At 43.4% G+C, this 22,088-nt stretch overlaps 1 protein-coding gene and 1 long non-coding RNA gene across 2 annotated transcripts in view; both read left to right on the top strand.

Moving 5' to 3' along the window:
* Positions 1 to 9,981: 9,981 nt before the first annotated feature.
* On the top strand, positions 9,982 to 13,548 carry LOC107306620 (uncharacterized). Its single transcript, XM_085528376.1, has 4 exons — positions 9,982 to 10,411; positions 10,721 to 10,849; positions 11,116 to 12,153; positions 12,475 to 13,548. Exons 1-4 carry the CDS (start codon positions 10,337 to 10,339, stop codon positions 13,240 to 13,242), a joined length of 2,010 nt encoding a protein of 669 aa, XP_085384502.1. The 5' UTR covers positions 9,982 to 10,336; the 3' UTR covers positions 13,243 to 13,548.
* A 1,321-nt stretch (positions 13,549 to 14,869) lies between these two features.
* Positions 14,870 to 22,088, top strand: part of LOC107306622 (uncharacterized) — a 38,194-nt gene continuing 30,975 nt past the window's right edge. The window contains exon 1 of the long non-coding RNA XR_001552208.3: positions 14,870 to 15,118. This is a non-coding gene — a long non-coding RNA (uncharacterized LOC107306622). The remainder of the gene's footprint in view (positions 15,119 to 22,088) is intronic.

Genomic DNA, 22,088 nt, shown 5'->3' with positions numbered 1-22,088 from the left:
TTTCCTTTAGTCTCCTGTCTGAGCAAGCTTTGTTTTAATTTCAGAGTTTTCTTCATACACCAACACTCTCAGAACAGCTTCCCAGCTAATCTTCATTTTTCTCCCACTCATTTGTTCTTGTAAACACTTACAGAAGCCTCCTTATTCTGGGAAAAACCTTCAGTTATGGTGTAAGCATTATAGCAAAGTTAATGTTTCAGAATAGTATTTGTCAATGTTGTCAATGTTCATCTTAGCACTTGAATGAACTTGCATAAACTATTAGATGCTCCTTTTGTAATTATGATGCACAAGTATTCTTGCAGAATAAATCAGCAAATAAGCATTTTCTAAATCAGTGAATTTAATCATACAATAAGCTTCAAAGTGCTTCATTCTTATATATAGGTACACTACTGAAATATTTCACAGTTTTAAACACATGAATCTTTACATAAAAATGTAATAACTCTGAGGTTAGGAAGTTTTATCCCTACTTTATTCTTAGGAAACTGAAACACATTAGTTAAATCTGTGCTCCTAAGCGTGTAAGAATTGAGGACTGTTTACTGTCTGTGAAGATGCTAGATGGGAAGGCCATGTAGACACAAACTGATGGTCTCTTCTCTTTCTCTTCCTCTTTCTTCTCCCTTTTTCCTTTTCCTTTTCCTTTTCCTTTTCCTTTTCCTTTTCCTTTTCCTTTTCCTTTTCCTTTTCCTTTTCCTTTCCCTTTCACTTTCCCTTTCCCTTTCCCTTTACCTTTCCCTTTTTTCTCTCCTCTCCTCTCCTCTCCTCTCCTCTCCTCTCCTCTCCTCTCCTCTCCTCTCCTCTCCTCTCCTCTCCTCTCCTCTCCTCTCCTCTCCTCTCCTCTCCTCTCCTCTCCTCTCCTCTCCTCTCCTCTCCTCTCCTCTCCTCTCCTCTCCTCTCCTCTCCTTTTTCTTCTTCTTGTTTCTTCCTCTTCCTCTTTCTCTTTTTCTCATCTTTGTTTTTAAAACAGTGTGAGGCCATCCAGCAGTTCCTCAAAGTACTATAAAATGAGAATGTTTTGCATTTTATGGGTGTCACATGAACATGTGAAGAGGCATGCAAGCTTCCCGGATTAATACTGCAGGATGTCCCATGGTGGAACAAGTCAAAATGGATTAGTAGTACTCCATTCTGAATGAACAGTTGTTCTGTGATATTATTCTACTTATATTAATAAAAGAGCAAAATACAGGTAATATATCCATGGAAGGTCTGCATCTAGGTTCTCCAAATCAGAACAGTTGTCTTATAGATGTCCTTAAAATACCTTCTTAAGTTTAAAAGCTGGCTCTTGATTTTGAGATGTCATGGAACAGACTCACGTGCAAAAGACACTTAAACCACTTCACTCAGGAGTCCAAGGAGAAGTGCTTTGACTTCCAGTCTGTATTTAAAATTGCTAGGGGGAAAATTACCTCAGTTCATGGTGCAAAATAAACAAATCATAGTAAATCCACACCATTTCCTTTGGGTAACTGATAAGTAAAACCAACCCTCTCATGAAGAAAATAGGAAACCACTAGATGCACAATCAAGGTATGCAGTAACAGCATAGAATACAATGGTTTGGAAATGGACTACATGAGTTTGCATAAGAATAGTTATTTTTTTATATATGTACATATATATACATGCACACCCCTTAAATAGAGAGAACTCATGTATATTTGACACAAGAGATCAAACACTTCATGAGATTTCAGAAAGCAAAGTGTTCTGCTGCTGCTGCTTCTTTTTTATTCCCGCCCCCCTCCCCCTTCCGCCAAAGAAATTTGTCATTCTTCAAGAGGTAATGATTCTGTGGGTGATTAATAGAAAAGAAGATTTTTTCATCCAGTGGCTTCTGAATGATTAACTGGTAGGTAGTAACAACAAATACATTAGAGATTCATTTTGCAAACAGAGCAACATGTTCCTTTTGCAGTCATTACACAGCAGAAGAATTCTGGTTATGTATGCAAGTAATTAGAAAAAAACAAAATTACTTCTGGCAGGTATTAGCAAAGAGTTACTATGTTAAGCACTCACATGATGCTAGGATTTCACTTTGCACTGTATTAGAGGATAGCATCTGACTAGTTCCTACAAGTCTTCTCAGAGTTCCTAAACAAACCACTCTCAAGAGTGACATCAATTTTGTTCCAGGTTTTAACAGCTAAGTATACATTCATACAGAAAACAAAACAAAAAAAAAAAAAAACAGAAAAAAAAAAAAAATTACTTGGTTTACAAAACCAAAAGTTTAAATCTCCAGAAATGAATGAAATGATGTCCCATGCTCTTCCTGTCAATTCTTATAGTTAAAATTGGATCATGGATTAAGGTAGTGCTGCTATCACCAAAATGAAAGAAATACACCCTTATATAATGTACTCTTAAATTTAAACAGGTTCCCAGTATTTCTTGGAAGTTTTTGACTCCAAATGTTATGCCATGGTCAGACAGTGAGACCATTTTACTTTGAACTCCTTACTAATAGGAGGGAAGGGCAGGGGCTGCTCTTGATGATCCTTGAGGTCCAGTCCAACCCAAGCCATTCTATGATTCTACGATTCAGGAGGAAGTCTGTCTTTTCACAGAGGTTGATGAGACCTCATATGCTAACAGAAGGAGTCCTGTAGGCCAGATGCCAGAATACCATGTGTCCATACAAATCATGTGCACCCTTGCCCTAATGAATGATAGTAGGCACCTGTCAACAATTTTCCAACAATTTTCTTTTCAATGAGGAGATGAGAATGAAGAATGGAAAACGTACGTCTTGGAGATTATGCTTGTGGAAGAGAAGTTAGTTAGACAGAAGAAAACAATAATATCCAAATATAATAAGAAAATGCCTTTCTGAGGTCCTTGAAGATGGTTTTGTTTAGAAAAAAAAAATGGCTATTGTCATCATACAGTACACATCTTTAATGCCTTTCTGCCTTTTTCTCTAAGTCCTGGTGTAGGACTCTTTCTGTGTAGCAACAGTCTCACTAGTATTGATCAATATAGCTAATTATGCTATTTTGGAAACCCTGTAGTCACCTGTCTGTATTCATACAACTCTCTACTATGCTGTGAACAATCAGATGGTATCAACATAAAATGTAGAATAGCTAAACAGTCATAAAAACTGGAATGTAAGCAGATATTATCTCCCTTTGTCTAAGTAAGGAAACTTAAGTTTATACCTCATGTCTTCAACTTTAAAGACAAAAGCAAACATTAAAAGTTGAAGGCAATTTTAAAGGAGCTTGGCCTTTCCATCCTTACTGCTCATATCCATCCTTTACTAGGTGTGCAGGGAACTGGACCACTGAGGACAAAAAAAAAAAAAAAAAAAAAAAAAAAAAAAAAAAAAAAAAAGGCTGAGGTTCTCAGTGACTTCTATCTTTACCTCTGCCTTTAAAAGTCAGTCAGGCCAGTTATCCCTGGGGCACTCTACCCTCTGATCTGGAAGTCTTGAATGTGGAGCAGAATAAGCCCCATAAAATTGCAGCAAAGGGACAATGATCAATATTTCAACGTATACAAAATTCAAGTGAGAAAAAAATATTTCACAGTTGAAAAAAATGTCTACTTTCTTTGTTAGTAGGTCTATGCACTCACAAGAAAGATAAGTGCTGTATTAGCACACCAAACAGGTAGCATGTTTTCAGTGAGTGCTATTTTTGTATTACTGAGAAAAGGGCTTTCAAATGCATCTAAATTCAGAAGGCTGGAGCACTTGTTGACAACATTGCCTTTTTCCAACTTGGTAGTAAGCAAAGCTCTTTATTACACTGCTTTTGAACTGCTAAACAATTGAGTATGGAAATCCTAACTTACTGTTTTGCATAAGAAACAGACCACTTTTCAACATTTCATAGTCATGACACAGAAAGCAATAATTAACCAACCTCGTTATTGTCTTACAAATTATGAGGGAAATCACAGAAAGTTTCATGTGAGGAATAACTTAGAACAAACCTGGCTCAATTTAAATATAAATACCAGGACCACATAGTCACACAGAAAAATTCAAGGATTTTCTCTTCCTTCCTTTCTTTTCACCCTTCCTTCCTTCCTTTCTCCCTTCCTCCCCTTCTTTTCCTTCCTTTCCGTTCTTCCTTTCTTTCTCTCTCTTTCTCCCTCCCTTTCTCCCTCCTTCTCCTTCCCCTTCCCTTTCATCTTTTCCTTCCTTTTTCTTCTTCCTCTTCCTTCATCTTCCTTCCTCTTCCTTCCTCTTCCTCCCTCCATTCACTCTTCACTCAAAACTTTGGTTTGTTATTCATTCTTAAAAGGTTTCCTCTGGTTTGATTGAAGCTCTGGTCTTGCTACCCATTACAATGGAAGATCTCAGGAAATAGATGAGTCATAAATAAGATTAATTCTTCTACGGTTTTCATCTTATCTCTTGTGTGGTGTTTGTTTTGCTTTTTTGTTTGTTCTTCATTTTTGTGGGTGTTTTGTTCTATTTTATAGTTATTTGGAGGACAGGGTGTTACAGTTGCATTTACTTTTAAAGGAAAAACACAAGTTCAGAATAGTTGCTACCCACCTAAATAACTTGTTCAAAAGCAAGTTATCAATACTTAAAAGTCTGTATTTTAAGTAACATTACTTTTCACTAATTCATATTTGTCCAAGTCCCACTATTTGAGAACAGCTTCATAGTTGGGGAAGAAGAAATGCCGTTTCACTGGAAGCTCTAAGCTCCTATCAGTTTATCTGCTTCCAAAAATGTTTACAACTGAGTACTAACTTTCCCGACTACTATAGAATAAAACTAACACCAGCAATCCAGCAGGAAATTTTCCCTGGGATTTACTGCAAAAGGATGACAAGCCTTTATTATCAATGGCTCCTTGAAAGAAAATATTTGGCAATTATTTAATAACTTAATAATTTTGTTTTCCTCTTAAGATTCTGTCTGTCCAAGATCAACCTATTCCTTCGATTATGAAGGAAAGATATGGATTATCTTGTCCTATGTCCTTATGTCAGGAGTAATAACTCATTCTTAATCACAAACAAACCACTGTTTTACATATAAACTTTACACTTCTGTAATATGAAGGTGGTTGAGCACAAGTAGTATTTTTCTAGAGCAGACACCAACAGAACAGTTTATTTCCTGGGAAGCCTGTACCTAATACATTGGAGTGGTTTCCAACAATTATCTGTTTCCAAGCAACTGCCAGAACTACCCTCTGTCCAGTCTTCATTCCAGATGGTTTCCTGAAGTTATAATGCATATAATCTGCATCATTTTGGCTTGCAAACACTGACTTAAGGACATGCGTCCCATGTAAAATTTTAAAGGACAAATTTCCGAATGTATCTGGAATACTGCTTTCTATTAGAGGGAGCTTAAAATCATTGATCAACACTGAAGAAGTCATACATACTCAAAGTAAATCATGGCCTGTGCTACTTTTGGTCACTGTCTATCCACGACACAGAATAATCACTCAGAATCAAAATGCAAATAGGTTTGACTCTCTGTATAGGTGATGATGTTCTTTCTTGAGTGGGAATCTTGAAAATCTGAGGCAATGAACAGCCTGAGGCTTGGCTAGCTCTAACCTGAATATTTTGTGTTTCAGAAAATTAGAGTCTAATCCTTTCACTGTGATAAAGATAGAAGGACAGAGTTGAAATGTTCTTGTTTTATAGAGTTAGTATTTAGGACAATTTATGTTTTACACCACAGGCTTTTAGGATTTAATTACATGCAAAATGAGGGATCTTGTTTTAACAGACAAGGGTGTTGTGATAACTGAAAAAACTGCCAAAGTGATTCACTGATAATGTGAAGAACCCTGACTTGGACTCACATCTGTGCATATGAAAGCCATGCATAATTTCCTAACAAGCTAGTCTCTCATGTTTTCATTAAATATTACTTGTAACTCAATTTTCTTCACACAAAGGGTGGGAAACGTCTTATGAAAGATAGCAGAAATCTTGTCTGTAGTTTTTATTGGAGTAGACCTACATGCACAGACATGGATTCAAGGCTACCTTAAATGTGATAGTAAACAAAGGGGAAGAACTGAATTGTTCTGGTCATTTTTTTATTTTATTTTTTTCCCCTTTGAGGGTGCATGTAAAATGTTTTCCTCAAGTGAGCCTGTTATTGTCAATCAGTTGTTGGCAAAAGCTGCAAGTAAACAGAAAGATTGAGAGAGGAATATATAGAATTATAGAATCACCAATGTTGGAAAAGACTTCTGAGATAATCCAGTCCAACCATCCACCTAGCAATGTTCCCCCACTAAACTGTGTCCCCTAGTACAACAGCTAAATGTTTCCTGAACACCACCAGGGACAGTGTCTCAACCACCTCCCCATGCAGCCTGTTACAACACCTGATTGTTCTTCTGGAGAATAAATTTTTCATGACATCCAGCCTGAACATCCCTTAGTGCAACTCTCATACTATTGCTAGTTACATGAGAGAAGACGCTGACCACCACCTCACCACAGCTTCCTTTCAGGGAGTTGTAGAGATTGATAAGGTCTCCCCTGAGCCTTCTCCAGAGGAAACAATGTTCTGTTTCCTGTAAGGTTTGCGTTCCAGACCCCTCATCAGCTTCATTGCCTTTCTCTGGACACAGTCCAGGGCCTCATTCTTTCTTCTACTGAGGGGCCCAAATCTGAACACCTATGTATGCATAACCTTTGTCTCAGTGCTGGCTCTGTCTTAACAGAGCCTAGTTTGAAAATTTCTGAGCCATCTACCACACCACTTTCAGCTCCTATATTCCAGTCTCAAAAACCAGTCCAGGACAATTACCCTAGGTCTTTGCTGGAATGACTGGTCTCAGTCCATCAATTCAGTGGCTGTATATGGGTGTGCAGTAATATGCATTGTAGTTTGGTAGGGAAAGCCATTCTTCAGGTGGCACTTCCATATGTTTTTCTTGGATGTTTTTGAGGTTGTTTGGGATTTACTTTTATTTATTTATTTATTTATTTTGAGTGACACTTGTCCAGATTTCTAGAGATTCCAGTTCCACCAAGGACTCTAGTTCAGGTTTTTTAGAATTCTCCCTTCCAGTCTTGTCAGGGCCATAGGGGTCTACTTGCTTAGGGTGTCCTTTGTTTTTGAGAGATAAGGCCTCGATGTACTGTAATGTGTTAGTCTGGGTAGGTTTGCCTTATACTACAGCAATCCTATGTTCTAGCTGACAAGCCTGTAGTTCCTTTAATCCTCTTTACAACCCTTGTATATTGGAGTCACATTGGCAAGCTCTTAGCCCTCTGACACTCTGGCTGACCAGGAACACTGATAAATGGTGAAAAGTTTCTTGGCAGTCACCTCTGCCAGCTTCCTCAGCATCCTCAAATGGATCTCATCCAGCCCTGTGGACTTGTGGAAGTTCTGGTGCAGTTGTACATCTCTGTTTCCATCTGAATTCTGGGGGACTTACCTTGCTCCCATCCAAGACTCTCAGGTCAGGCAACAGTGTACTCTGAGGATAACTGGTCTGAACTTGATGATAGAGGTAAAGAAGGCAATGAGAACCTCAACCTTTTCCTTGAGTTTCCTCTGAGTTCAAGCTGGGCTTTTGCCTTTCTAATTTTCTCACTGCAGCATCCTTGCACTCTTTCCTAGTTGTCTGTCCCTTCTCCCGGACAATGCAGTCTATCTTTTTCTCATGGAGTTTCAGGAAATATTTCCTGTCCATCCACACTGATCTTTCCCACTGGCTCATCTTACAGCACAAGGGGACAATCTGCTCCTACAACTTCAAGACTTCCTTCTCGAGGAGTGCTCAGTCTTCTGGGACCCCCTTTCTGTTCAAAACTGAATTCCATGGGACACTCCCAAACAGGGTCCTGAATAGTATAAAATGCTAAGAGAATATGCTAACAACAGTAGAATTGAGGAGAATCATGCTTAGCACCATTGAGAAGTTCTTCTATCATAGATGTGGACTGTGATCAGGTTTGCAGTTCATTCAGTGGGAAAACTGCTTTTCACATGGAAGAAAATTTACGATTGAAATGAGTGGACATAATGCTTGGGTAATGATAGATGCAGTAAATATATCAAAAAAGTCGAATTCTATTACAATTAATAGTCTCTCAGCGGTAAATAACTTCATTTGCTTATACAGATTAGTTAATTATTCCTTTTGTGACAAGTGTTTTGGCTAGAATGGGTTTGAATTGATCATTTTGATTTTTAATGATGGTTGATTTTTTTGTCTGCTGCTCTGGTAAGTTGATTTTATTCCAAGGCAAAGTAATACAAATGAAAGAAAGAAACAGCAATCAGCAGAATTATTAAGAAGCTTCCAACTGCAACTCCAAGAGGAGCTGAATTCATCAAAATTTCGCAACTATCAAAGGCATTTAGGAGGAAGAGAGGAAATGGTTTTTCTGGCCTCCTGAGAAGGATGTACCCAACGCTATGTGGACTTCATTTAAAACTGTCTGGATTTTATTCAGCAACAATTCAAGTTTCATACCATTCCAATTAGAAAAGAAAAACTAAATGGTGGAAGAAGTCTATGCCACTATTCCATACTCTCCAAAGAAACCTAACCATTTTTTTCTTCCTTACCAATATAGCAAATTTCTTAGATGCTTAACTGCTGGAATTTACACAGCCAACAGAGAGAAGGAGGCTGCTAGAGAAAGACAGGAAGAGTATCTTATCTCACAGATAGTTCTGCTTTTTCAATTTTAGTGAAAAAGAAATACCAAGGAAAGAAGGAAGGAAGGAATACCAAAGGCAAGATACTAAGATGCATCAAGGTCAGCTGCTTTGTGCTGCCATTATTTTTTCCATTTATTGTTCTGTCCAGGTTAGTGGTCTGAATATACTTTCTAAATATTGAAACATTTAGGAACACCATGAAAAACTGTAATTAGGATATCTAGAATTTTGGTAGATAATTTAGTTCTCTCTTACTAGTTTAAAATAGTAACAGAAGACTTAGATTAAGATAAGTCATACCAATCACCAAATTAATAAAAACCAGAAATCTGTGTTTGGTGGACAATTTTGACATTTCAACAGACAGAAAATTTAATATATATATTTTTTCTCCGTCATGAAGAATTCCAAATATTTCTAACATGATGGCTACTTAGTGGTAGACCCTGTTCTGTGCAACAGAAAAAATATTTTATATCCTTGATTTTCTTAGGCTTAGTGGATACCTTTCCCCTGTGTTTTTCACCTTATTATGTCTGTATCAATTTTATTACTTACATATATATATATATACTATTATTACATTATTTTTTTTCATGAATTGCACATTTCCAAAGAACTCTGGGGACCAATAACCTAGAAACTCTTGTGACAAGAATGAGATGTTATCAATTTGTCATATTTAATCCTGTGATGTAAAATGAGCTACCTCCTCTGGAATCCAGTAGCTACTAATTATGCCTCCCTCACACTTTTAACACTCTTAGGGGTAGCTGAGAGACATACACTGTATAACACAGAAATAAGGCTGGAAAAAATTAAACTCCAAATCTATTCTGAAGCACTTCTTTAGACTTCAAATTAACTTTCACGTTGACTTGGGCATATTATTACCCTTTTTGTTCCAGTGTGGTACAGGATTTTGATAAAGTATGCAACTCACCTGGAACGATGGAGCAGCTATGAGAGGATTTAGCTAAGTACAGGCTGGTTATCAGTAGATATCTGAGTTATCAGACCATACAATGGAGTCTTCCTCCCTCCTTCTCTTTCCTTTCCTTAATGTCTTCCTCTACTCCCTTGCTTACTTTCTTTCCACCATTCCTTCCTTCCTGCCTCCCTCCCTTCCTGCTTCCCTCCCTTCCTTCCTCACTGTGTCCGTCTATCAAACCCTCCCTTTCTTTGTCACCTCTCTTCTTCCTCTCCTTTCTTTCATTCCATAAGAAAGAAAAAAGAAACATAGTGGCTTTTTTTTTTTTTTTTTTCCAGTTTATGACTCAAGTTTTGACAACAACGCTGTACCATGACAAGATTTGAACAATTTCAACTTTGAAAATTATACCTAATTAAAGGATCGTCCATGTAGAATCAGTGTTCTAAAAAGCTATCACTAAAGCTGCCAGTTCTGCCAGGCAGCTTAATCTTCTTAATCACTTCTACTCTGGCAGAAAGCTTGGATCCAGTGGTCTGCTGAGGTCTCTTCCAACCCCAGAGATTCTGTGATAGTGTGAGAAGGGATCCATGAAGATGCTGAGTGTGGGGTCTCCATAGCAACTACTGGGATTCTGTGATGCACAGGCAGCCACACCCAAAGGCCATTGTGACATGGTGGTGTCCTGGTGCCTTTAGGGGTCAGCAGTTCCATGAGGAGGTAGCAGCTTCCCTGGGTGCCTGTCTCTGTGAGCGGATACAGAGATGGCAAAGGAGCAGGACCAGAAGGCCCACTCCCAGGCCGAGAAAGGACTGCCGAGCGTGCGGGAACAGCGCCAGGTGCGGGATGTGCTGGGAGGGAGAGGGATGCCAGGGCAACCTAAACACCAAGGCAGGGGGCACAGCAGCGGGTGGGGTGCCATGGCGGGCCCTGAGCACCTGTGGCCAGGGCACCGCTCCTCCTGCCCTGGGGCGTTTCCTGGGCACCAGCCAACACCCAGGACAGCTCTGCGCCCCGAGGCAGAGAGCAGTAGGACCCAGCTCAGCAGGGCTGTCTGTGCCCAGGAACAGCCTCCTCATGGGGGCTTTGCCAGGGATGCTGGTGGTAATGCAGCCACCTGCAACCCAGACCTCCTTCTCCCTACACAGGTGGGCCGCAGGCCGCAGCAAGCTGTGCTGCCAGGCAGCCAGAGCCAGGATTCGGTTGTCCGTGGGATCCAACTGCCACCAGTGCCCCACCCGGAGAGATCACAAGCCTCTGGGAGCCGCCGTGCACAGGTAGGAAGCCCAAGGGAAATGGGAAGGTCTTCCTGAGGATGAGCCTGCTGCAGCCAGATGGCTGCTGGCATGTGGTGGGGACTGCTGGGAGTGCAGCCTGACTGTGACCATTCTGCTCTAGGGAACGGGGTGGCAGTGGCCGTGAACTGGGTGCTGCCCTTTGGCTGCTCCTCAGGGCCTTGCGGGAGCCATTCTGACAGTGACTGTTGCGGCGTGAGAGGAAAGGACCTCACTAACTTCGGGTTTCCCCGTGGCTTCTTTTGCAGGCGGACAGACCAGAGCTCAACCAGGGACTACCCAATGGCAATGGCTCTGGAGAAGGGAGACAGCCTCTGCCAGCCTTGCCACCTCTCCCACGGCGGGCACTGTCACTGCCAGCTGCACCCCAGAATGCAGCCACTGCTCGGGGACGAGTTCAAACATTGTCCACATTGCCACCAATAGCCTCCAGAAGTTTTCCAAGAGGCAGAGCTGCCAGTGCTGTGGGAGCTACCACCAGCAGAGTGGCTGTCCCAGGTCTTCAGGACAACCCTCAGCACCAGAGTACAGCAGCGAGGGCCAAGGGCTGGCAGGCAGATCTATCTGTCCCTGCACTCCCCCTCAGGCCTGCAGAGAAGACGCCCAAGTCCCTCAGGCTGGCATATCGAATTCGTCCAGCAGCCAGAAGATCAGGACCCTGGCTGAAACCAGCACAACATAGACAACGTGCACCCACCAGCACTGTAAGAACACCGGCACGAAGAACCCAGGTGCTGGCCCCCAAGGCTAGGAAAGTCCCCGAGAATGAGACACGACCTGATGCCAGTGCTCAGGAGGACAGCGGAGATGCTGACAGGGTCTCTACATCACGCTCCCTGGAAGCAGAGCAGTCAGCAGAGAAGGAAGCAGAGCAGGCAGCACAGAAGGAAGCAGAGCAGGCAGCAGAGAAGGCAGCAGAGAAGGCAGCAGAGCAGGCAGCAGTGAAGGAAGCAGTGAAGGAAGCAGAGCAGGCAGCAGAGCAGGCAGCGGATGATGGTGCCAAAGGTGCTGGCACTTCTCATGCCATGCTGGATGCCGAAGACAGCAAAGAGAGGGCCCGCTCAGCCAAGAGAAGGGACAGGTTCCTGCCCTGCTGTCTTTGCTGTTCCATCTGCAGTTCTGTTGGGAAAGATGAGAAAGAGGAAGGGAAAGACACCGCTGGGAGAGACACTGTGGCAGTGGCAGGCAAGGAGCCTGTGAGCACATCATTTCCTGGGGTAGAGGCCCTGCCTCCAGCGTCTTCAGTGCCTGGAAACCTTCAGCATGATGTGAGCAAGATGCAAGTGGTGAGCAGCAGGCATGAAATAAGTGGAGGCAGGCTCAGGAGTGTGCACACTGTGAGGAAGTGTGGCAAGTTGAGCCCTGTCACAGCCAGGCAGCTGCCGGAGTGTGTCAGGGACTGTTGCAGGGGACAACTGGGGCACGAGGGTGCCTCACAGCGAGCAGCTCTCTGGCAGCTTGGCATGAGGGAACAGGGCTGCAGCAAACACTGAACCAAGTGCTGCCCTCAGGCCCCATGCAGGGCCTTGCCATGTCAGCAGGGACAAGTGGGTCGTGCGGGGAAAGGAGCCAACTAACTCAGTGTTTTTGCTTTGCTTCTCTTGCAGGAGGACAGCCTGGAGATCAGGGACACAGTCAGCCACAGCAGCATCTCAGGGGAGGGGAGACAGCCTGTGCCAACTTGTGGACCATCCCTGTGTGTCCTTGCATGCCCACTCAAGCCTGCACATGCCACACGCAAATTCTACAACTTGACATACAGAAGGCGTCCTGTAGCCACCAGACCTAGATCCTACCAGAAACCAGCAGGTCCAAGGCAGTGTGCACCCACCAGCACTGAGGAAACACCAGCACAAGCAACACAGGTGCTGGCCCCCCAGGTTTGGAGCAGCCTCACACATCAGACACCACCTGCTCCCAGTGCTCAGGAGGGCAGCAAAGATGCTGTCAAGGCCCCTGAATCACATTCCCAGGAGGCAGAGCAGGCAGCAGCAGGCAGAAGAGCTGCTGGCACTCCTCAGGACATGCTGGATGACAAGGATGATGAAGAAAGGGCATGGTCCAACAAAAGAGGGGGCAAGTTCCTGCCCTGCTGTCTTTGCTGCTCCACCTGCAGCGGTTTTCTGATGGATGAGGAGGAAGAGGAGGAAGACAGCCCTGTGGCAGAGGCTGCAGGAGGCCTGTTGAGCACAACATCCAGGGAGGCACAGACCTGGTCTCCAGCTTCTCCTGTGTCTGCAGGTGCCAGGCGTGAGGGGCACTTCATTCCTAGCTCTGCCTTGTCACCAGAGGATACTCTGTCTTTGGAAACTGAAGGCTTTTTTCTGCGGGACTGGTGGGGACATGACCCTGAGCAAAGGAAGAAGCAGAAGTAGCCAACATTGCAGTGACTGTGCCTGGAGCCCCTTCTTCATCACTGCATCATTTACGTTTAGCGAGATAAGAAGAGAGAGATCTGTGCTTGAGGGGAAGCTTTGCTTTCCTGTTTGTGTACAAATTGCTTCTCACCTAGCATTTAGAAGACCATTCAGTACAGGGATTCCTAATTTGGCTAAATCTGGCTTTTTAATCTGGAACTGAAAAAGCAGTACGTATTCTCTACAGCAGAGATAATATACTTTGCTTTCTCTGTTTTGATTTCGGTTTCCAAAAGTACAATAAAAGTATTTAGTTTCATTTTACTTTTTCTGTCTCATGTGATCAACTTTTTGCCTTTTCCAAAAGCGTCAGCATTCTTGTAACAGCAACATGTGGCTTATCGTCATCACTGGATTTCAAAGGAACGAATCTAAGTATTGCTTCTGATTCCTATTTGGGTGGTGTCACGGGGTTAAACTAGATCCCCCCTGTAGGTGACTGGGGACACAGGCCATGGGAAAAGCAAAACAAGAAGGAGAGACAGGAGCGGGGAAAGGAAAATGAAGGCGTTTACCGTGGGACCCGGCCGGCCCCGGGCCACGCGCTCCGAGGGAGGGGGTAGGGCAGAGAGCGAGCAGATCGTTCTAACAGAGAGCAAACACGAGGGCAGCGATCTGAGGAGGAACGGTGATTTACTACATGGAACCAAATGAAGCAAAGCGAGAGGGACGAGAGTAGGAGTCGAACCACGACGGTGCGAGGGAAGCACGCGCTTTGCTCCGCGGCCAGCCGAGACGGCCCGAGGCAGAGAGCGGCTGGGGTCCGGTGCGGAGTCCCACCCCGCTTCCTCTCCGCGCCGAGTCCGACGGGGATGCCGCCCGTCCCCTCCGCTCCGGGAAGCCCAGATGCCCCAAACGGCGGTAACACGGAATAGGAATGTGAACTCTTTAACTGCCGTGATGTTCTGATGTGGAACACCGGCTACAGAAATCACGAAATCACAAAAACACAACGTGCGGGAAAGTACATCTTCTGATTATGCCAGTTCTCAGACCGGTTACAACCTTTTTCTTTCTTTCTTCTTTTTTTTGTTTTTGTTTTTGTTTTGTTTTTGTTTGCTTTTTTTTTTTTTTTTTTTTTTTTTTTCCCTTTCTCATGTCGTGGGTCGGTGGGTCCCCTGCCCCATTTGTCACAGAACCGGGCCGAACCGGGCTTTTGGACCTGCTGTCCCCGTCAGGGACACAGTCAGATCCAGAGCAGATCCGCTTCTAAGCAGAAGCTCACGACGATGAGCCGTTATTAGAGGATGCAAATCGTGGCAAAAAAAAAACAACAACAAAAACAACAAAAAACCAACCAACCAAACAACAACAACAACAACAAAAACACCGGTATCTAAGAAGCTCCAAGAAGTCCTTACAGTTTGAGGGAGAGCGAAGGACACCCCTCCCCCTCGCCCTTTTCCCCCCGCCTCGCCCTTCGCACCCCGCCCCTCCTATCCCCCCCCTCCGGCTCCCGGCAGCCCGGCGGCTCTGACATATGTGGGCAGAGCGAGGAGTTTTGTTGCCGACCCTTCCCCGTGCTAGTAACGGCGGAGTGCTGCGAGTGCAGCCAGCGGCAACGGCAAACGGCACGGCACGGCACGGCAGTTTGCACTGCGAGCGAGCAGGCAGGGCAAGGAATGACACCTTGCCATAGACGAGGAGGCTTAACTAGTCATTTAACAGGTAGATGCTCTCTGGATGCCCCACCGTACAACCACGTCTCCACACGGCAGCTAGCTGCTACTAAAAGTAATTTGGAGACTCAAACTGAAAGCATGTACTCTCATGCTGCAGTTCAGTTCCCTGACTGCGGAGAATACAGGTCAGCATGGATACCTCTTGTGAACAGGTGGGTGATCTCCTTAGCAATGGTGGTAGAGCTAAAGGAGGAAGCTGGAAGGTTGAGGAGCATTTGGGATTGTGAGAGTCACAAGCAGGCTGAGAGCTTGTGGGTTAAATCAAGCATCAGTCCAGTAATGGGCACGCAGTGGATGTGGTAGCAGTGGGTTGTAAGTGACCATGCCCAGGTGGAGTTGGTGACCTGGAGGAACTCAGGCATGGCAAAAAGCAGAGTCAGGACCATGAGCTTCAGGAGAGCAAACTTTGGGCTGCTCAAGGAACTGCTGGATGGGATTCCCTGGGAAACTGTCCCTAAGGTCATGGGCACAGAACAGCTGGCAGCTCTTTAAGGACATCCTTCTGAGAGCACAAGAGCTGCCAATCACCCTGAAGAAGAAGCTGAGCAGGGGAGGCAGGCAACTGACACAGCTGAGCAAGGACCGGCAACTCAAACTGAAGGAAAAGGGAAATGAACAGGAAGGGGAAGCAGGGTTGTGTGTCCTGGGAGAAATACAGGGCTGTTGTCTGTGTGTATAGAGATAGGATTAGGAAAGCCAAGGCGCAGACAGAGCTGAACTTGGAGAGGGATGGGAATGATAACAAGAAGGGGTTCTATAGGTACACAGGCAAGAGGACGCAGGCCAAGGAGGGTGTTCCCCCTCTGATGAAAGGTAATGGGGAGTAGGCTTCCTCAGACATAGAAAAAACTGAAGTACTCAATTGGGCTGGCGAAGTGGGCCCATGAGAGCCTAATGAGGTTCAGCAAGACCAAGTGCAGGGTGTTGCACTCAGGCGGGGCAGTCTCAGGCATTAATACAAACTGGAGGAAGATCTCATTTAGTGAAGTTGTATGTAGAAGGACTTCTTCCTGCTAGACGTGAATCTGGACATGAGCCCACAGTGTGTACTTGCAGCCCAGAAGTTTAACTATGTTCTGGGCTGCATTAAAAGAGGGGTGGTCAGCAGGGAGAGGGAGGTGATTTTCCCCCTCTACTCAGCTCTTGTGAGGCCCCATCTGAAGTACTGCATCCAGGCCTGGGGCAGACAGCACAGGAAAGGCATGGAGCTCTTGAATTGGGTCCAGAGAAGAGCCACTAAGGTAATCAGAGGGCTGGAGCACCTCTTCTACGAGGAAAGATTGATGGAACTGGGCTTGTTTAGCTTGGAGGCTGCTCTGGGGGGACCTCGTTGTGTCCTTCCAATACTCGATGGGAGCACGTGAAACAGGAGGGGAAATGGCTGTTTACAAGGGTGGATAGTGACAGGACAAGGGGGAACTGTTCTGAGACAGAGGAGGTGTAGGTTAGATATTAGGAGGAGGTTTTTCACACAGAGGGTGGTGATGCACTGGAGCAGGTTGCCCAAGGAGGTTGTGGATGCCCCATCCCTGGAGACATTCAAGGCCAGGCTGGACGTGGCTCTGGGCAGCCCAGTTTGGTAGCTGGTGGTCCTGCACATAGCAGGGGCATTGAAACAATTTGGTTATTATGGTCTGTCTCAACCCAGGCCTTCCTGTGATTCTGTGATTCTTTAAATGTGTATAACCTTAAGGACTTAAGCATTGGAGTTTTCTGTTTCACCGGACAGAACTTACTCTTCTAACTCATTAATTCAGCTGCACCTCTCTGTGTGGGAAAAACCATCCTCTAATTATTCCAATTATCAGAGTGGCTACAATCCACAAGGATCACTGAATCCAACTCAGCTCCATTCAGTACTATGCAAACCCAATTCCCGTGCCGTAGAGCAATGCCCAAATGCTCCTTGAGCTTCATCTGCTCATCACTGCCCTTTGGGGTAGAGCCTTTCTCTAACAACCCACCCTCCCCTGAAACAGTCCTGTGCTGTTCCCCCAGGCCCAATTGCTTTCACCAGAGAGCAGAGCTCTGCATCTTTCGCCCACTTTTTCAACAAACCTTGTCTCCTTTTTGTCTCTGTTTGCCTCCAGGGCTAGACAAAATGCTTAGGAAAAAAAAAAAAAAAAGGGAGAAAAAAAAGAGGAAAAAAATGCTCTTGTGATGTAAGGATGCAAATTATTAATTTCTTGGCTAAAAAAAAAGAAAAGAAATCACTGTATTTGAATACATGCTGCTGATTTTTAGTTTTTTAAACCACTGCTAAATCTCATTTTGCTGGTTTCTGCTTAGAGATGATTATGTGTTCTTTTCAGTTCCAAACAACAGTAGAGCATCCCCTGAGAGGGTGTAGCTTCCATCCTCAGCAGGAAGCCTACCCTTGAGAGCACAATGGGAGAGCACAAAACATGAGTAACATTTTTTTTTTTTTTTTCAAAGCACACCCTTCAAACTGCTGTGTACAGTGATTTAATTCTTTGCTTTAAAAGCACATTCTTTTCTATAGTGTAAATCATTTCCACTTACAGAGAATATTTTTCCATTGTTACCCATTCTTGCACTACAGTATTTCCTCTAGTATTATTCACAGAATCTCAGAATAACTGAAGTCTACTGCTGGCTTTGTTGAACCAGACTTTCTCCTGGTTATTCAAAAGTAAACTGGCAACCTGTGATACAGGCTGGTTTAGCAATAGGGAACAGTCTATTAGCTTAAGGACCAATATATTGGCTTAGCAAAAGGAATTCATGAGTTCCAATTTTAAAACTTTCCACTTCAGCTTTGCTTGTTGTATGAACAGCCTTGATTTTCCAGCTTCACAAAAGAACTGAAGTCACAATAGAATACTTTTATCTTTTTATCCACCAGGTGCAAGGACTTTTTTCTTGGATTTCACTTTTATTACACTGAGTTACAGTACAGATAGAAAGTTTCTCGTTTTGGCCTAACAAGCTATGGAAATTTGCCAAATTGGGGAACAAATTGGCAAAAGTCACTGTGATGAAGCTGCTAATGGAAAAATGAGAAGGAAGGAAGTGGGCTAAGACCATCGTAGACCCCTAACACACATGCCTAGAAGGACATTCATGATTTATTGGAAAAGAATGAATATATATGCCAATGCATTGCATATGCATGTCTTAACTGCTTAAATGCAGACTTTGAACTCTGAAAGCACACATTTGATTTATCACATTGTCTAGGAAGTATCATTAGGGAATAAAGGAAAGATGTTTTCTAACACCACATTGAAGTTAGAGAGTATTCTTCTTGGATTTTGGGTGATACCTGCAACAGAATATGTTTTAACACCCTCCTCTGGGAAGACAGTCTCTCTGTGAAAAATTTGCAGGGCCTAACTTTTCCTAATTATAACCAGGGAGTCCAAATTTAGTGAACACTCTAAAAACAGAATTAAATTGCAGAATTACCAAGGAAAGACTCTACAGGTAAAGAACACATTTTTTTTTCTGTCACTGAACTAAATCCCTCCACAGCAGAGGTTTTCAGTGTGACCAAGTTCTGTGCTTAAAGAATCACCTGTGCCAAGAAAAGCAATTTCACAGAGATGGCCTTTTCATGCCTGCACTTTGGATGCCTTTTGCTAAATCTAATCTTCTAATTAGGCTCTGCATGACAATGAGGTATCTCTGCAAGGCTCTAACACAACTGCTTTTTGATCTTGTCTGTAACACACTGTTGCCTTGAACTCTCAGCTGCCAAAATCAGTGGGCTTAACCAGGAAGAATAAATGTTAAAAAATCCATTATTCTCAGATAGAGGAGCTAAAGGTTGCAGGAGGTACTCCTGTGTGTCCTCTTTTCATTTTGAAAAAGTACCTTTGAGACATCATAATGATAAAAGCTATGCATTCTACTGTCTTATGCAACCATCAAAAGCACAAATTCGTCCCAGTCTTCTTATATAGCATAGATATTTTTTCCTCATCCTCAACCCTTGAAAATTACATACAGAAAATTTTGATAAATCAAGCTCGACATCTCCATCTGATTCACTGAAAAATTCATATTTCTGATTTATTTTTTCTCCTAATGATTAATGTTTTATAATCACATAGCACTATGAAAATTAATGAGAAAACAGATGTATCTTAGATTTATAGTACATTCCTTCCTATATTTAGAATTACTGCAAAGAAGACACAATTACCACAGATTTCACTGGGTTTCTGAAATTTTCCTGTTCTGACTATTTTGAAATACTGGCTTTTGTAGTACTTCTGCTAGTAAACTGGTTTAGTAAAAAGAAGAAAAATTCAAAGTGTTCATACTTTATAATTGCAATCCGAAAAGAACAGTAAGCAAAAAACAATCCTTCCTTAACTAGTTGAACATAAAAAAGACAAGGAATTTAGGACTCAGTAATCAGCTGCAACTCTCTTCTTTCCTCCCCAGTTACTTCTCAAAGGCTCTAGTTTACACTATGAAAACAAAAATTAATGACTGCACGCACTCACGCCATCATAGATTACCATATTTTAAAGCATTTAAAATGCACAAATTTATAACAGTTACATGAAAATTCTCATTGGCCTAAAAATTATAAATTAAATTCTAAAAAAAAAAAAAAAAAAGGGGGGGAGGGGTGGGGAAAGAAATATAATGAACAAATAATAGGCCAAGTGTACATTTTACTAGACCTATCAAGACATATTTTTTGGAAGCCTTTTCAAGGATAGCTTAATGTAGCTGTTCAAAAGATGTTTAGCCACTTACTAGTATTTATGTTAAATAAGTTTGTAAATTAATTGCCTAGAACTACTAAGTTTCTACAACAGTAAGGATCTTTCTAAAGCTTTTTAGGAATCTAGGGGAATAGTTTTCTGTTGTAACCTTTTGGATCCCATCTGAAATTTTTTTTTTCCCACATTCCTGAGTCAAGAAGAAGTTTGGTAAAAGGGGGGGACAGAAGATTAGAAAAGGAAAGAGGATGATTTTTATTATTTTTTAGAATTATGTTATTATTTTTCCTTAAGTTGTCATCAGAGTGCAATGAAAGAATGAATGGTGCACTGGAATTCTTACTTATCATCAGCCGCTTAGGGTAAATAACTGCTTTCACAGTTTTTCAGCTATAATCCTTCTAAAGTACAGCAAAATAAATTTTTCCTAAAGGAGCCTGTGGGAGACCATGATTTAATTTGATGATTTTTATATTCTACATACACTTGAGGACTTCAGTAAATTTCATTTTAAATTGTGCTAAGGAATAGAGGGTGGTGTGACCAGATTCTCAAATCCTATTAATTCAATTATGGTGAAACAAAACTTAAGGTCATAACATAATCCTAGAATCACAGAATCCTTGGAGTTGGAAAGGATCTTTAAAGATCTTGACTTCAGCTCCCCTGCAATGAACATCACAGCTAGGTCAGGTTGCTCAGGGCTTGAACCAGCATCACCTTGAAAGCTTCCAGGGACAGGGCATCTACCACCTCTTTGGGCAACCTGTGCCAGTGCCTCACCCCCCTCACCATTAAAGACATCTTCCTTATGTCCAACCTTAATCCCCTCTCTTTAAATTTGAAACTATTTTCCCTGGTTCTGTGAACAGACCTTGCTGGTCGGTCCCCTTCTTTCCTGTAGCTCCCCTTTAGATACGGAAAGGCTGCTATCAGGTCACCATGCAGACTTCTCCAGGCTGAACAGCCTCAGCTCTTTCATAATGTCAGTTGACAATTTTAATGAGACTCTCTGTGCTATAAATTAATCTCCATCATATTTGAGAAGTTGTGGCTGTCGGGTGAGGTCCCAGATGACTTGAAGAAGGGTCACGTCACTCCCATATACAAAAAGGGGAGCAGGGAGAACTCGGGGAACCACAGGCCAGTGAGTCTCACCTCTGTGCCCAGGAAGATAATGGAACAGATCCTCCTGGATGATATGCTCAATCACATGAGGAATGAGCATGTGATCCAAGACAGCCAGCATGGCTTCACCAGGGGAAGGTCAGTCTTAACCAATTTTGTGGCCTTCTATGATGGAGTGAGAGCATTGGTTGATGAAGGGAAGGCGACCGATGTCATTTATCTGGACTTGAGTAAGTCCTTTGACATGGTCCCCCATCACATCCTCATCTCCAAATTGGAGGGATGTGAATTTGATGAGAGGACCACTTGATGGATAAGCAATTGGTTGAAAGGCCGCAAACAGAGGGTGGTGGTCAGTGGCTCTACGTCCAGGTGGAGGTCGGTAATGAGTGGTGTCCCTCAAGGGTCTGTCTTGGGACTGGTGCTCTTTAACATCTTTATCAGTGACATTGATGATGGAATCGAGTGCACCCTCAGCAGGTTTGCTGATGACCCAAGCTGAGCGGTGCAGTTGACACGGAGGAAGGAAGGGATGCCATTCAGAGGGACCTTGATAGGCTTTAGAGGTGGGCCTGGGTAAACCTAATGAGGTTCAGCACGGCAAAGTGCAAGGTTTTGTAGTTGGGCTGGAAGAACCCCAGGCACCTGTACGGAGTGGGAGTAGTCCTTGAGAGTAGCTCAGCAGAGAAGGACCTGAGGGTCCTGATGGATGAGAAACTTAACATGAGCCAGCAGCATGCTCTTGCAGCTCAGAAAGCAAATGGTATTCTGGGTTTCATCAGGAGAGGGGTGGCCAGCAGGGATAGGGAGGTGATTGTCCCTCTCTACTCTGCTCTTGTGAGGCCCCATCTGGAGTACTGTGTCATAGAGCTGTTGGAAAGAGTCTAGAGGAGGGCGATGAAGATGATCAGGGGGCTGGAGAACCTCCCCTATGAAGACAGACAGAGGGAGCTGGGCTTGTTCAGCCTGGAGAAAAGAGGGCTGCGGGATGACCTCATTGCAGCCTTTCAGTATCTGAAAGGTACCTATAATCAGGAGGGGAGTAAACTCTGTGAATGGGCCAATAATAGTAGGACAAAGGGAAATGGTTTTAAGTTGAAAGAGGGAAGATTTAAGTTGGATGTTAGGGGGAAGTTCTTTACTAGGAGAGTGGTTAGGCCTTGGAACAGGCTGCCCAGGGAGGTTGTGGATGCCCCATCCATGGAGGTGTTCAGGGTCAGGTTGGATGGGGCCCTGGCCAACCTGATCTAGTATACGTGGAAGTTTGGTGGCTCTGCCAGGCAGGGGGGTTGGA

The sequence above is a fragment of the Coturnix japonica genome, chromosome Z (assembly GCF_054131305.1).
Source record: "Coturnix japonica strain WE chromosome Z, WE-NBRP24, whole genome shotgun sequence".
In the NCBI taxonomy this organism is placed as follows: Eukaryota; Metazoa; Chordata; class Aves; order Galliformes; family Phasianidae; genus Coturnix; species Coturnix japonica.
The sequence above is the reverse complement of the archived record's forward strand: the minus strand, read 5'-3'. Positions and strand labels throughout refer to the sequence as shown.

What these genes read in the sequence shown, in the direction of transcription:
- LOC107306620 (XM_085528376.1), top strand. Translation starts at nt 10,337, where the DNA reads ATGGCAAAGGAGCAGGACCAGAAGGCCCACTCCCAGGCCGAGAAAGGA. An exon ending in GCGTGCGGGAACAGCGCCAG is followed by an intron (nt 10,412 to 10,720) that starts GTGCGGGATGTG and finishes CTCCCTACACAG; the next exon opens with GTGGGCCGCAGGCCGCAGCA. An exon ending in CTGGGAGCCGCCGTGCACAG is followed by an intron (nt 10,850 to 11,115) that starts GTAGGAAGCCCA and finishes CTTCTTTTGCAG; the next exon opens with GCGGACAGACCAGAGCTCAA.